Source organism: Diorhabda sublineata, chromosome 1 (assembly GCF_026230105.1).
Source record: "Diorhabda sublineata isolate icDioSubl1.1 chromosome 1, icDioSubl1.1, whole genome shotgun sequence".
Classification (NCBI taxonomy): Eukaryota; Metazoa; Arthropoda; class Insecta; order Coleoptera; family Chrysomelidae; genus Diorhabda; species Diorhabda sublineata.
In genome coordinates this window covers 35,055,411-35,072,136 of record NC_079474.1, presented here as the reverse complement: position 1 = coordinate 35,072,136, position 16,726 = coordinate 35,055,411, and the positions used below count along the sequence as shown (strand labels likewise).

General features: G+C 29.8%; 2 protein-coding genes across 51 annotated transcripts in view; one reads left to right on the top strand and one right to left on the bottom strand.

The window, feature by feature from the left end:
- LOC130449791 (modifier of mdg4-like) overlaps positions 1–12,190 on the bottom strand; it is a 79,134-nt gene extending 66,944 nt beyond the window's left edge. For 24 of the 50 annotated variants that reach the window (XM_056787965.1, XM_056787924.1, XM_056788101.1 and 21 more), the window contains exons 1-4: positions 11,993–12,157; positions 11,516–11,880; positions 8,661–8,970; positions 6,228–6,371 (exon numbers count right to left, since the gene is read on the bottom strand). In XM_056787965.1, coding sequence (XP_056643943.1) covers positions 6,228–6,371; positions 8,661–8,970; positions 11,516–11,872 — 811 coding nt within the window. In that variant the 5' untranslated portion in view covers positions 11,873–11,880; positions 11,993–12,157. Of the gene's footprint in view, positions 1–146; positions 372–1,890; positions 2,012–3,234; positions 3,467–3,541; positions 3,761–5,097; positions 5,210–6,227; positions 6,372–8,660; positions 8,971–11,515; positions 11,881–11,992 lie in introns of those variants that run through there. The other 26 variants (XM_056787974.1, XM_056788110.1, XM_056787954.1 and 23 more) reach the window with 11 other exon arrangements.
- A 794-nt stretch (positions 12,191–12,984) lies between these two features.
- LOC130440462 (cyclin-dependent kinase 2-like) lies at positions 12,985–15,884 on the top strand. Its single transcript, XM_056773620.1, has 5 exons — positions 12,985–13,210; positions 13,637–13,847; positions 13,899–14,171; positions 14,225–14,428; positions 14,488–15,884. Exons 1-5 carry the CDS (start codon positions 13,086–13,088, stop codon positions 14,617–14,619), a joined length of 945 nt encoding a protein of 314 aa, XP_056629598.1. The 5' UTR covers positions 12,985–13,085; the 3' UTR covers positions 14,620–15,884.
- The last annotated feature ends 842 nt before the right edge of the window (positions 15,885–16,726 follow it).

The following is a 16,726-nucleotide window of genomic DNA, read 5'->3' as shown; positions in this document are numbered from 1 at the left end:
GACTGTTTCGCCGAACCTGTATTTCGTTTGAATGATTCTTTCGGTCAAAAACATTGAAAATGTTTTAATTTAAACCAAATTTTCACCAAACAGTGTTTATAAAATTGATACAAAAATTTTTTCATCATTAACCTTTAGATACTTACGCTGAAGCTACAATTTCGTAAACTTTTTTCATAGTAGAATTCGCCATTGAATCTGATCGAATGGCGCACTTCAACTCCTTCAAAAAATCTTCTTTTTCTTCGGCATTCAAATCTGGTGGATGATTATGAGGTTTCGTAATTTTCAGCTCGTTGATCCAACCGTCTACCGGGATCGTAGCTCTACCACGACAACCCGATTTTTTATGCTCCGCACACCCTAAATAACTAAACCTCCCATTACGTTTTCATTTATTTCCCTTTTTTATATGGATATTCAATTGTACCAAGTCGAATGCCATTCAAAAATCAAAGATAACTACGAAATATACACTGATTTTCGTGTATTAACGACGCGGCAACATCGCAAAATATTTATATTTGGACTAATTTCGATGAGAACGTTTTTTTTTTAAAAATTATTCAGTAGGCAACAAAACCTCTAATGAATGTTTCCTAGAGTGGTGAAAGTTTGGGAACTTCTGCCCTAATATAAAGGAAGATCGAAGAGTATGTCAACGACAGAAAAAAATAACATAACCTCCTAACAGATAAAAGGCGTACCAACATACTTTTAGGTTAGGTTTAGTAACAAAATTGACAGATGACTGAAAACTTTGAGGTTAGATTTACAATCATGGTTGTTTTGACTTTTGTATTGATAAGTTAATTTTAGGTTAGGATGCATTAATTTGATAGAACGTCTACAATCTCCTAACAGATGAAAAACTAGTTTTCATACTTTTAGGTAAGGTTTATTAAAAAACTTGACGTCATAGCAACGTTCTTTTTGCATGAAATAACAAATAATTTTGAATTCTTTCAATTTTACTCAAATCGAATAAACTGAGATATTTACCCCCACCCCCCCCCTCCTTACCGATTCGGATCAAACTTTTGTTTTAAGGAATTAACTCAATTCAACTTATTTGACAGATGACTAAAAACTTTGAGGTTAGATTCACAATCGAGGTTATTTTTGACTTCTGTATTGGCAAGTTAATTTTAGGTTAGGACGCAATAATTTAACGCACTTTCATACTTTTAAGTTAGGTTTACTAAGAAACTTTACGTCATAGTAGTGTTCTTTTTGCATGAAATATCAGATAATTCAACAACTTTTGTTTTACGAAATCAACTCAATTCAGCTTATTTGACATATGACTGGAAACTTTGAGGTTAGATCTACCATCGTGGTTATTTTTGACTTTTGTATCGACAAGTTAATTTTAGGTTAGGACGCAATAATTTGATAAAACGTCTACAATATCCTAACATAATAAAAAAACGCGTTTTCATACTTTGAGGTTAGGTTTACTCAAAAACTTGACGTCACAGTAGCGTTTGTCGGAAATAAATAATTCAACGATAACTTTTTTTAACAAAATTTACCCATTTCAACTTATTTGACAGATGACTGAAAACTTTGAGGTTACGATTCACAATCTAGGTTATTTCTGACTCCTATATTGGCAAGTTAATTTTAGGTTCTTTTAGCATGAAATATAAGATAATTCATCACTAACTTTTGTTTTACGAAATCAACTAAATTCAGCTTATTTGACAAATGACTTAAGACTTTGAGGTTAGAGTTTTGTTTTGACAAGTTAATTTTAGGTTAGGACACAATAATTCGACAAAATATCTCGTTTTTTCATTGCATTTGTCCCATCAAATCAAAGTGATAAAAAGTGCTATATTTTTGGTACAATTGATAAGGGAAATTATATCCACATAAATTTCGTACCGCAAAGGAGGATTCCCCGCGACAATATTATTATGATAGACAAATCCTTGGTAGACGAATCTCGTCCTCGAAGATATTCTCTTTTTACGTGGTAATTTTTTGTCCGCCTTCTCGATAGAATCTGACAAAAATAAATTTTTTTACTCTCCAATCGTACGATTATCGACCTTATATCTATTGCAGATACAATTTACACTCATATTAATACAGTATGTCTCAAAAATTATTTTTTCACGTCGGATTATAAAAAACAGTCGAAATATAACGAGGGAAAATCGAGTTTTATTACTCTCTCACAGTGTAGTGCCATAATAAATTTTCCTAATTTATTTATGTAGAATACGATTTTATGAGATTCAAGCTCCATTCAACCCTATATCTAAAAGTCACTCAACCCTAAAGCCCTCCATTACTAGTTTGCACAAAAACTAAAATTTGGAGAAAATGGAGGACTGTAAATAGCAAAACTTACGATTTACAGAAAACTGTACCATTTAAATAGGAAAAAAAATGAGTGCAAATCTTTTTGGGAGATTTCTGAACACTATAGAAAATAATAAATATTCCTACAATATTTTAAGGGAGGTATTTCATCATATTTCGATATTCTTTTGTTTGGGGTGGGATTTTCAATTTATAAGATCCATTTAAACCTTTATCAAGCTAGTTTAAACATTAAATCACCCCAAAATCCTTCCCTTGCAATTAATTTGCAAAAATTCAGTATCGAAACAAAATTTAGCACTGTAATTGATAATTGGTAAATGAAACACTGTAATTGGTTAATGAAACACTGTAATTGGTTAATGAAACACTGTAATTGTTGAAGAAAGCTCAAATTTATCTTTATACAAAAGCCTGTACCATTTAAAAATTAAAAAAAAAATCGGACGGTATTTCAAGTTTTTCAATTTATTTCGTTTTTTTTTGGTATTTGGGGTACGATTTTAGATTTAAAAGAGCCCGACACTATTTCATTGCAACGGTTTTAGTGGAACGACAAAACGGAGCACTGTGAGTAGAGAATGAATTTCAAATTTCGCGCGATTTATAACCTAGCAACAAAATGACAGAAAAATATCTTGACCGGTTTTATTTTCGAAAAAATTTCTTCGGAATTTCGATTTATGAGTTCGAGTGAAACCCAAAAGCCGGACCTGGACTACCATTTAAACCACAAATATTCAATGACAACCTCGTCTAATTTGAATTTCATTTTTTTAATTTCCATCAGATAAATTTTTTATTTAAAATGCGTTATGATAACTCGATATTATAATTGAGACATCCTGTATAATCAGAAAAAAAAATGATAAAAATAGGTTTGGAAATAATACAAAGAAGTTCTAAATAAAAAAATGTTTAATAAATTATTTTGAGGATACATTTCGGTCATTATACCCACTCCTCAGGTATCACGTTTCGTTTGCCACGTTGCCATATTAGCCGAACGACGCCATCTTCTCATCGACGAATGTATTTTAGTAAACGGACATAAAATCGATGCTTCCGGATACCTGTCACCCCCAATCAATTCTCAATAGGAAATTTTTCATAAAAAAAAATTATATTTCGACTAGATTTTTGATTAAATTCCAATTTTTTTTTAAATAAAATTGCAAAAATTAAATTTTTCATTTATCCTACTTACACTTCGGCTAAATCCTCGTATATATTTCTAGGCGATTTATCAGGATAACTGAGAATGGCTTGTCGGATTTGTTTAATAAATTCAACTTTCTGGGAAGCCCCCAATAAAGGTTCGTGACAATGTTCTTTACGTAAAACGAATCCCTCGCAAGTACCATCGGCCGGCATTACGGCCCTAGCTTTACAAACAAGTCGTTTGTATTCGGAGCAAACAAGATATCTGTAAAGCCCAATTCGAATTTAAATATTACCAAAGTTTCGTTTAACCCCCGTTAAATATCGATCGATTGGTTAGTTGATATTGTCGATTTGAAAACAAAGTAAACCAACATTCCAACATTTTAAATCACTCGAAGTATATGAAATGAAATATTTGAAATGTGGTTTGACTTTTTATTACAATTACAAAATCAACTAGTTAAAAAAAAATTCCGTGTGAATATGATACTTTTAGAACATCCCCTGTAGACCACCACTTCATAAAAAATTCTACTAGTTAACCATTGTTTGAAATTGGTTTTATAACTGCCGGTTTTTGAAGTATACCACCCTGTATATATGAATTTTCTTTGTATAAAATTAATAATTTTGGACCTTGTTATCGATAATTGTGGTTTCGAAAATACATCACCCTGTATATATGAAATTTTCTGGTACGAATTTGGTACTTTTAGAATTCCCCCTGTAACGCTACGTTATAAAAAAAATGCCGAGTGTGCAAACGCAAATTTTTAATGGGGGTTTTTAAAGTATACCACCCTGTATATATAAATTTTCTTTCTATCAAATTAATATTTTTGGACCTTCCCCTGTAACGGTACATTATAAAGAATTCGACTTATCAATAATTGTGATTTCAACTGTACTTCACCCTGTATATAAAAAATGTTCTATAATGAATTTGGTACTTTCAGAATTATCCCTGTAAAGCTACGTTTTAAAAAAAATTCCAAGTCGTCAAACGCAGTTTGAAATTTTTCAATAGTGGTTTTTAAAGCATACCACCCTGTATATAAGAATTTTTCTTGTATCGAATCAATATTTTTAGACGTTCCCCTGTAGCGCTACATTATAAAAAATTCGACTTGTTATCAATAATTGTGATTTCCACTGTACGTCACCCTCTATATAAAAAATGTTCTATTGTGAATTTGGTACTTCCAGAATTCCCCCTGTAACGCTACGTTATAAAAAAATTCCGAGTTGTTAATCGCAATTTGAAATTTTTCAATATAGGTTTTTAAAGCATACCAACCAGTATATTTTAATTTTTTTGAATTGAATGAAATCAGTAATTCCAGAACTTCCCCTGTAACGTTACATTTTAAAAAATTCCACTCTTTAGCCACATTTTTCGAAATTTTCAAATTAGTAATATTGGATTTCAAAGTATACCACCCTGTATATAAAAAAATTAACGATCGATGATTTGTTTCAAGAGAATCCACGTTAAAACGCGGCGTTGCCAAGTCACTTTTAAATAACAGTTTGTTATAAGGAAGAATTTCAAATACGAGGGTAATTCAAATACGAGGAACAATCTAAGATTTCTCTTACCTCGTTTTACCATTTTTCGTAGTATTTTGATGATACGTAAAACCGTCAATAACTATCGGATTTGACACAAAAAATCGCTTAGGTGATGTCGAATCGATTTCTTCGCAGATTTCTAGTTAACAAAACCAAAAATAAACACCAATGGTAAAACGCGCGCGATTTTAATAATAAATTTGTTAAAAAAACTACATATGATATAATTTTAAGAAAAAAACAATTTAACGCCCTTTAAAAGTATAAACAGCGTTTCAAAAATTTTTTTCGCTTTATTTCAAAATGAAAAAGTAGTTCACTAAAAAATATCGCGAAAATAAATTAACTAAATTCAAAATATAAATTTAGTAAAAACTTTTTGTAATAAATCAAATGAAATATTACAAAAAAAGTGTTTTTTCGAAAAAATAATAATTGTAACATGTCAAAATGACATTTTACAAAATTTTCTGTATTTGGCACTGTTCCTGTTACATTATTTAATAAATATTAAATAATTGAAAAAATTAAAAAATATAGTAAATTAACCATATTTTTATATATTTAGTATGATTCAAAATTAAGAAACACACGAGAAATAAAACACAAAACTGAATTCAATTTTGTGTTAAAATGCGATAATATAAAAAAACGTTTATAATAATTATTATAAACGTTAAATTAATAACAATTTACATTAATATTAAACAACAATTAAAATAGCACAAAATAAAAAATAATTTAACACAAAAAGCGAAATGGAAAAACTCGCATTTTATTAAAAATATTTATTTCAAAGTTTTTCCATATACAAATATTTCTGTAAAAATGCGACTAAGAAAAAATTATTCAACATCAACATTTTGCAAAAAAAAACGAATAAAATAGAAAACCCGAAAAAATATATAATATGAATTGTCACCTAATTCTGAATATATTCAAAAATTTTATCAACATTTTAAATAAATTTTTCAAAATCCCATCGTAATCAAAAAATTATATTTTTTAGAAATCAAAAGAAAGTAGCTTTTGATCCTAAATTCAATTAACATTTTCATTAACGACAGAATTTCTCAATATTAAAAAATAATAATAATTAATAAACTTAGTCCCATTTTTATCAGAAATATATTCACAATTAAAACAAAACCACCTACCTTGTCCTTCACCCGCTCCGTCCGTACTAGTACCGGCTTGTGGTTCTTCCTCAGGACCACCGGTACCAGTTTCCATCATCGAATAATCTTCCGTATCGTCCCCTACGTTTTCATCCAAAGTATCGTCGCCGAAATTTTCATCACCTTTGATAAAAAAATAAAAAGAAATCCCTTTATTCCACCCTTACAACAAACGAAAATTGTTTCTAAAGAATTTAAATAAATTGAAATTAAAATATAATTGAAAATAAAAAATTTCAAAAAAAATGTTTATAAACTTCCAATTTTTAAATATAATTAAATTATCAAAAACAAAATAAAAAGGTTTCAAAATAGAACTACCATTATTTAAGATATAAATTTTTCAAAATTAATTCAAATTTTATGAACATTATTTGTTTAAAAAAAAATTACTAATTTTTACTTTTATTAGTACTGTTGAATGACAGAAAACTATCAAATTAGATTCTCGGTCCCTCGGAACACAAATCTCTTTAGACAGAACAAAAAAATGTCAATCAGTAGCATTTTAACCCAATTTAAACAACCCTTAACTAGAACGAACAAAAAAAACATCTACAACACAAAACACAATAAATGCCTGGCTCAATGGGGCTATCGAAGGGTTAAATAAAGTAGTTCAAATGTAACAAAAAACAAATAATATTTTGAATCCAACTATGGTACTATTTATAAAACAAAGATCAATATCTAACCCTTTTTACAGAACCCTCTACAAGTACCACATAATAAGAACAGTTGGTTTACAAGAGCACAATTAGTACTGCCAAATGTCAAAACAATGAATTTCCAAAAAAAATTCTCAGTTTTTCTAAATTCTCTGAGTAGTTTACTATGAAATAAACAAATTTCATTGGTCACATCAAATAAGTACCATTTTAAACAAAATTTTACAAATACCACACAAAAAATAATTTACAAAACATGGTCAGTTCTGCCTCAATGGGACTATCAAAGCATTAAATAGCCTACAAAATTCTAGTTCCTCTAAATTTTAATTCAAGTAGTTCAAATGTACTACAAATGGAGTCTTATGGTACAATCAATAAAAAAGAAAAACGTTCAACATATACCCTGGATTAGTACCAAAATGTGAGTCAGTAACATTTTAACCCTTTTTATAAAGAGCCCTTTACAAGTACCCACCCAAAAAGAACAATTAGTTCACACAACGTTAAAATGCCTAGACTCTCCAATTTCTTCAAATTCTATAGTTGTAGTAGTTCAAATGTAACAAAAAACAAATAAAGAGTCGATCGATTCAAATTTTAGTACAAACTATAAAAGTAGAGATCAATATTCAACAAATGTCATCAGTTAGAACTAAAACAAATCAATCAGTACCATTTTAACCCATCCAAAAAGAACAAAACTAGTACTGCCTCATTTGGTATGTCAAAACATTAAATTTCCCAAAAAGTCTCAATTATTCCAAAAGTAGTTCAAATATACCAGAAAGGAACTTAAATTGGATGAATCTACAGTACAGTCGATAAAAGTAAAGACCAATATTCAAAAAATTCAAACAAGTTTCAGAAACAAAAAAATTCATCAGTACTGTTTCCACCTCTTACTACTTGTACCCCATGAAAAAAAAACTGTCAATGCGACTGTCAAAACATTATATTGCAAATAGATCCTCATGTCCTTTAAGTACGGCATTGCAAGTAGTTCAAACATACCATGAACCAAATAGAGTCTATTAAATCAACATAGAATACAATCAACCAATAAAAGGTACCATTTTAACCCTTTTTAGACAACCCTTTACAAGTACGACACCAACACGGCAATACGGCGTCAGTCAAAACGTGGAATTGTCAGTAGACTCTCAGCTCCTTACAATTTTGTAATTTGAGTAGTTCAAATGTACCAACAAATAATTTGTTATCTGATGCCTCTAGATTATAGTGGGAGAACTAATCAGGTCAAATGCAAGACAAGAAAAATAATTCATTTTAAAACAATAGCCAAAGTTTCCAACATATCTGGTGAAAAAAAAGCAAAAACAAAGCCCTAAACTGTCACGAAGGCTTTATAACCTCAATAGACATCTAAAATTGAATCGAAAAAAACAAATTTTTGTGTAACTTCCAGAAATAAAAAAAAATGGAATTTTCGGTACCAAACAAAACCCATCATAAAAGGAATGAAGCTAAAGAATGAAATCAAGATTTAAATGATTATAAATACACTTGAAAACATTGTAGAAAAATAAGACACAAACAAATAAGCCCTTTCTGAATCAATAAATGTTCTAAAGGTACAAAAAAAAATGGGATCAGAATTACGTCCACGGCAAAAAACATCAATAATTTTCAGTAACTGCATCATCATTTCCCATTTCAATAATTGTAAAAGATAAATTTAAACGTCACTCAAATAAAATTTCATCAAGTAATTATCACTCACCAGTTTCGTCGAGGAGGTTCTGCGATTGATCGTACGGTTCCATTTTAAAATGTACGGCGGCGGGTTCAGGTGTCGAAACGTTGATGGATTGGTGCGAAGGGGCAACGGGTTCGACTTTGGTGATAGTTTGCGGTATGGATTGAGCGTCGTTGGAACTTAACCTTTGACGTTTAACCGAAGGTGAAGACGTTGGTGGGGCGGACGAGAGCTGTTGTTTCTTTGGTCGAGAAACGGGAATGGGTTTGTATTCCTCAACGTGAGGAGTATGTTTTTCCACCGGTACTTCAGTAACGTCGTTATCGGTCGAACCCTGGAATTAATTAATTAATAGATCTCTGACGACGATAACTTGGTTGTTGAAAGACGTATCAGTCCAAAGGATGTGTTAAAATCGTGTTTTATGGAAAAATATTTTTATCTAAACGTTTTAAAGGGTTGACTTTGTAAATAAATCCATTAGAATGCGTTTATGGGCCTATTTTAATCAACTGCGCCCGACTTTAAGGGTGAAACATTCGTGTAAACCTACAGGGGCGTAGGGGGTGGTTATTTAGGAGTAATTTTTCGTAAATTCGACATCTAATTCGTAATCAGCGACCCCGAAAACTTTGGAAATGACATGTAACTTCATTGCTTTATGGAATATAGGCGAAAATGTAAAGTGGAGGTTATTTAGGAGTGAAGGGGGTAAGTTCCTGTAAATTTGACATCAAATTCGTAATCAGCGACCTCGTAAACCTTGAAAATGATATTTAACTTCTTTGCTTCATGGAGTATGGGATATTTCATACAAGGGGTTGGTTGTTGGGGTGTGGAGTAAGTTTTTGTAAATTTGATATAGACTGACCGACACGTGATCATAGGTTAGTTGAGGTGTATATTGATTGATAGAAAAATTATGGCTGTAGAAAATCAGGTTTTATTCTGAAGTATTATTTTAAAAAAATCGAGAAATCAATATTCGCCATTTCTATGATAAAAATGAGACCTAAGTTTGAAAATCAGAGTTATAACGTTTTTTGGGACAATAAAAAATTTAAAAACCTAACCAAAAACCAAATATCCAATTTCGGAACGAAAAATTTGCCACAAAATTTTTAGAACGTTCAAAGTTTTTCAAAATTTTCTCATAATTGTTCAAATTATGATACTCAATTGGTTTTTTCAAATTTTACGTTTTTGTATGTACTTTTAGAAAAAATGACAGATTAGTAGAAAAAAAATATCAAGTATAATTTTTGGAAACAAACCTGGAAATTTTTGGAAGCAAACCATGGAATTTATGGTTTTTGGATTTTATGCGAGTCAAAAAAATCTTCAAATTTTGATTTTTAAACTTTTCATAAAATCACTTGTCGTGTATACGGACCTTAACGAATATTTTTCAATTAATATTAGATTAATTCACGAAAATTATATGAAATTTGATCGAAATCATAAATCCTTATCGTGTATTTGGGCCTTAACGAACATTCTCAAGTTGCTATTGGATTAATTTTTAATAGTTTTGTGCAGTTTAACCATTACTACTAATGTTTATCGTGTATTCGGGCCTTAACGAACATTCTCGAATTGCTACTGGATTAATTTTCAATAGTTTTGTGCAGTTTAAGCGTTCCTACTAATGTTTATCGTGTATTCGGGCCTTAACGAATATCTTTGAACTGTAACTTTCAACAGGATTTGATTTTGAAATACAGAAATAATTATAAGATTAATTTATACAAATTTATGCAGTTTAGTCACAACAAATTCTTTTGTATGGGGGTCTTATTTATATCTTAAATACACCGAATGCAAAATATAATAAATAATTGTGAAAATATTAATTTGTATGACCAAAGATATGGTGTATCCCAAACCTATTTCCAAATCTTGTTTTTTCAAAAATTAATGTCAATAATCCCAAATAAAAACAAAAAAAAGTCACATTTTCAAATAGAGAAAAAGTTCTATACTATCAAAAAGTTAGTGGAAATAATTTTATATACATAAAATCAGTTTCCAAGTATTGATTATTTGAAATTGAGACGGCGTCCTTTCTGCGTTGTTGTCACTTGTCCTAGTTTATTGAAATACAAAAAAATATTCAATTTTTAGTTGAGAAAACAAACAAAAATTTGTTAATATCATCTATAAAACATCATACTACCCTAAAATCTCGTAAATTTATTATAGAATCAGAAAAATCAATAAGAAATTACAGCAGATTTTCTTATAAGAAGTACGACAACATCGCACTAAACATCAATCTAAATTATCAAAATCAATTATTTTGCATTTAAGACTATTTAAAAATAATAAATGAGTTGGAATTGAAAATAACTCATGTAAGATCGTTAAAAAACTAAATTTAAAATAGCGCGTTTTTTTTTAATTTCATTAAAAAATTTTGACTAAAAATTTGTAATTACGAGAAATTATCATAGCGTAGGATCAGAATTACGTCCACAGAAAATACATCAATAAAATTCAGTAACTGTTTCATCATTTCCTACGTAATAACAATAAAAATCACAACAAACATAAAAATAATGAGTTTTTAGAAGTTCAATGCAATAATTAATGTAAATTTCGTGATTATTTAGCTACAATTTAGATTTCTTTTCATGGAAAATCGATTCATAATGATTTTCTACAGAAAAAGAACAAAAATAAATACGAATAATCTCTAAAAACATGTAAAAAGTTAAAAAAACCTAATTGTAATAAAGAAACTCGCAATCCATACAAATTTCAATATGAATAATAAGTTTATTATTTCGAGCTGTTAAATGCGTAAAAACATGGAATTGCGCATACAAAACTAGACGGAAGAGGATAGAAGAAACGCAAATTGAAAAAATTGTACTCACATTACCGTCCCCGGTGAGACCTTTGATTTGTAAGGCCTCTGCAGTCTTAATAAACGTCGATAAATTTTCTTGACTAACTTGAACTTCTCCTTGGTACATAAATTGCAATAAATCACTTAAAGCTTCGTAACTAACGTCTTTCATAAACACAATAGGATGTTGACACGGATTCGATTTAAAAAGTTCTTTAAAATACGGACTACAAACTGAAAGAACCATTTTGTGGGCCTTTAAACATTTTCCTTGTACGGCTAACGTGACATCCACTAAATCTTCGTTTTCCAGTAACGAATTCATACCAGAACTCATATTTTTGTGGAAATTGTCCCAACATAATGAGAATTGTTCCGACGCCATGGTCGGTACTGGAATTAAAATACCAAATGTTATAATTCAGACCGACGCCACATAATGGCGGCTACTAGAGAATTTAACTGAACAATATTTCGAGTAGTACAAGATATCTGTAATATTCACCTTTGTAAAGAGCTCCCTTTCCACTAGAGTATATTGTATACACACAACTTTAAAATTATTATTTAAAATAATAGATATTTTTAAATTTTTGTACCTTGCGGCACACACCCTTCTAACAACCACAATCACCTTAACGTAGAGTTAAGAGGAAGGATGTTGGTGACGCTAGCATAGAACAACACTACAGGAAACTGGATTACCAACATAACCGAAATTAAAAATCAATAACAAAAACAAGTGACTACATTTCCAAAGGGCGTTATTTTCATACCCCTTTATTATTCTTTCCTACTGTATTTTCTTAATAACTGACGTTAAACAGTTAAAAGTATACAGAATGGTTCAATTTTGAAATGTTATTATAATCTTCAGTACGATTCTAGATTACTTGCATTTAAATAAAATATAACTAGCGAGTCTTAATTTTATTATCATATGTATAGGAGTAATTAATTATTTAAATTACTGTGATTAAAAATATAATAATATAATTAGAAGAAAAGCAGCGATATTATGTATTAAGTATCTCGAAATAATTGTAACGCTAAATAAATGGGCTAAGAATCTCTGTATTTAGAAAATAGATTGAAAGGTCATAAATATTTTATATTCAATTATAGAGATTCTAAAAAATTCTTGAAATGAAAGTAAATACACGAATGCAACTATGAATAATTCAATTAATGGCTACTACATAATTTTGAGAGGTGAAAACTGAGCAAAAACTAATGTTTCTCGTTAAAATAAATTTTTATTTTTATTTTATCTTGGTATTCATGATTTTGATTATATATCGAAGTCGAAACGTCAAAATATATATATATATATATAAAAAGGACTAAAAAGTAAAAAATATAACTTAACTAACCAATTAAATATATAGTCAGCAAATGCTTGTCCGAGTTTTGTAATCTTAGACATAATCATTTTCCAATTTCCATTTCTCATTGTTGGTATTCATGATTATTGACCGTAAATTGTAGAAAACATGCGCAGATAATTAATAAACAAAAATGGTTCCTGTAAAAACAACTATTTTTCCCGCTTTAAATGGAAACCTAAATGTTGTACGATCGTTGAATTTTTTCAAAGAATGGATAAGTTAGATCGGTTCATTAAGTTAGCAAAAGCCGGAGAAGGTACATACGGAGTCGTTTACAAAGCCAAAAATAAACTAACGGGTAAAAATGTAGCACTTAAGCGGATTAAATTAGAAAAGTAAGTTTTTTTTAATATCCTAACATAACCCTTAATAATTCATTTATGCTTTACACTAAAATCAGAACTATATTTCGTCTAATTAATACTAGTAAATGATGTAACAACATGATCTAATATAATAAAAATTTTATTTGTGGCATTTTTTTAAAATAACTTTAAGGCTTCAAACATTGAATTAACTAATTTTTATTTCATTTTATAACTAACACAGCACAAGGTACTAATTTCTAGTGGGACATTGAGCTGAATCTGTTGAGTGTTTTACGTTATTTAAACTCGTAGCACCACATGATTCAGCTTATAGTTCAACTCGCTATCATCACTAATAACATCGTAAGTAACTTTATTTCGACTAATATTAAATTATCTACGACTATTATGGCTTTTTTACGGGGTATCTTTGCATGAATTATATTTTTATAGATTTTATAATAAAGGAGATTCTGAGGGGGTTCCGCCGACTGCTATAAGAGAAATAAGTTTATTAAAAGGTCTTAGACATTCGTCTATCGTTGAACTTTTAGATGTTATGCAAACAACCGATAAATTATATTTAGTTTTCGAATATTTAGATCTGGATTTAAAGAGGTATCTCGATAAAACAAAGAGACCTATGGAATCTGAGCTAGTTAGGGTGAGAATCTTCAATATCCGTCGTTGTATTGGAATAATTATAATTTTTCAGAGCTACATGAAACAATTAATCGAAGCTTTAGCTTACCTACACTCCCACAGGATCCTCCATAGGGATTTGAAACCCCAAAATTTGCTGGTGGATAAAGAAGGTCATATTAAATTAGCTGATTTCGGTTTATCGAGATCATTTTCACTTCCGACTCGAACGTATACCCACGAAGTGGTTACTATTTGGTACCGCGCTCCGGAATTACTACTTGGGGCTAAAATGTACTGTCCCGGAATAGATATATGGAGCTTGGGTTGTATAATGGCCGAAATGGTGAATATTTCGTTATAAATTGTGATTTTTTTCAACAAATGATTATTTTTCAGTTGAATAAGAAAGCCCTTTTCCCGGGTGATTCCGAAATCGATCAACTGTACAAGATTTTCAAAATAATGGGAACCCCAGTGGAGGAAACGTGGGATGGGGTGTCTTTATACCCGGATTACAAACCTAGTTTCCCCATTTGGAAAGCGGTTGATTTATGCGATATAATAAGATTCCATAATCAAGAAGAAGAAGATTTTCTATTGGTAAGTTATTTCCTTTCAATTTACACAGTGTTTGAATTAATTATTTTGTTTTTGTTCAGAATATGCTGGTTTACAATCCTTCTAAAAGGAAAACCGCCAAGGAGTTGTTGAAATTGAATTATTTGAAAGGTACTAAACTCACCGCACCCGAAATGGGCGCTTTTCCCTCTGATGACGAACAATCAGATTAAGAAAAAACGTTTTTTCACCACCAAAAGGTTTTTGATATATTTTATTCTAAAAACTTTTTGAAATTGATACAATATGAATCGTAATAAAGTCTCGGTCATTGTAGTGTTGCCAAGTTGTTGAAAAAAGTATGAAAATTATCAAAAATTCGGTTCATTATTTTTTTTTTCTTGATTTTTAATTGAAAATTGGAAAAACTTTATTAAAATCTCATAATTCATAGATTTGCTTGAATTTTTATTTAAATTGACCTTTCAACAGCTATTATTGGATTAATTTTTGATAGTTTTGTGCAGCTTAATCCTTACTACAAATCTTCTTCATGTAAACGTGCCTTAATTACAGACTAATAAATTGCAGTGTTGCTAAGTTGTTGAAAAAAGTATCAGAATTTGCTACATATAAAAATTAGGTTTATTATTTTTTTTCTTCATTTGTGAGTAAAAATTGGAAAAACTTTATTAAAATCTCATAGACTTGCCTGAAATTTCTATTCTATATTTACATAAATAAATTACAGACCTTTTAACAGCTATTATTGGATTAATTTTTACTAGTTTTGTGCAGTTCGGTTGCTACTAAATCTTTATAGTGTATTCAGGCCTTAACGAACATTCTTGAGTTGCAATTTGATCAATTTTTAATGGTTTAGTGCAATTTAATCCCTATCGTGTATATGCACCTTAACGAATATTTTCAACTGTTGAATTGGATTATTTTATGAAAATTTTGTGCAGTTTAACCGTTCCTATTAATCTTTATCGTGTATTCGGGCCTTAACGAGCATTCTCAAGTTGCTATTGGATTAATTTTTAATAGTTTTGTTGCCTTAAGCATCATATCTGGAATGTGAATGATTACGTCATTTTCTGGATCAATAATTTACCGCTTTGATAAAAAAAATTCTAATTTGTTCGCAAGGCTAAAACTTTGTCGTGTGTTTCGGGCTTAACGAATATTCATAAATTCTTATTATTACATTCAACTTAAAACAAACTGTTCGTGCAGTTTAAATGATACATTTTTGTCGTGTGTATCGGCCCTAATAATATATGCAATTATTTACACTTAAATTTATATTATATCGAGGTAATTGGACAAAAAACTTTAATTTTTCCACTAAATTAACTATAGATTTTCACTACCAGATTTTAGTAGTATAGAGACACACTGTATATTAATAATCATATTTTCGGGGTTAATTTACAATCTTGCATGACTATTTATTTTTGTATACTGATTAAGATTAAAACTAAAAAAATCAAAACGTTGTTTTATTTATACCTTCTGTATCATAACAATCGATGCAAAGCCATTTTCAAATTTATACCAAAATACTTTAAAACAAATCCCGTGGAAGCCATTAAGTGCAGTTGGGCCACACCCTGAAATGTATAGTACCTATTGACACCATCAGAGAGCGTTATCAATAAAATTATGTTAAAGGGCGTGTATTGGAAAGTCTGGACAAGAGCGTTCGTTCACGTGATTGGCCTAGCTCTAAGAAATTAATGGCGGCTCCAATAAAGGAAACGCGTGACCAGTGGTCAATTCAAATTATTGAACAACGTTATTGAATATTGGGACATACATTCGAATTATAGAAGTTTTATGAAGGCAATGACATTTATAGACATAAATAATGAAACTAGTGAAAAAAAAGAGTGAAATGCAAGTCTGATCTATTATATTCCTTAGCATATCGTTTTAATATTGGATGTCACCAAAAGCGTAGTATAGTATTACTATGTTTATGATTCCAATAAAATTCCATAATAAACACCAATGTTCAAGTCTCCGTTGTTTTAATTTATCTATGAGCGTCACCTGACAATTGACAGTTAAATTTATAGACTTCAAATTTTTAAGCCATTGTCAAATTGGGCTTTGTATATAATTGAGATTATAAAATTTTGAATATATCACTATGAAAAAACTTAATTTGGGTACATACTGATAACGAATATCAACAAATTGCGTAAAAGAATATCCCGAAACCACTGAATCTTATTTTTATCTATTTTATTGTAATTTAGTACAGTATGAATAAAATTTTTTATTTTATAGTTCATTCACATATAAAAAAATGTATCTGATAACATACACGTT

What these genes read in the sequence shown, in the direction of transcription:
- LOC130440462 (XM_056773620.1), top strand. Translation starts at nt 13,086, where the DNA reads ATGGATAAGTTAGATCGGTTCATTAAGTTAGCAAAAGCCGGAGAAGGT. An exon ending in TGGAATCTGAGCTAGTTAGG is followed by an intron (nt 13,848 to 13,898) that starts GTGAGAATCTTC and finishes ATAATTTTTCAG; the next exon opens with AGCTACATGAAACAATTAAT. An exon ending in GTTGTATAATGGCCGAAATG is followed by an intron (nt 14,172 to 14,224) that starts GTGAATATTTCG and finishes ATTATTTTTCAG; the next exon opens with TTGAATAAGAAAGCCCTTTT.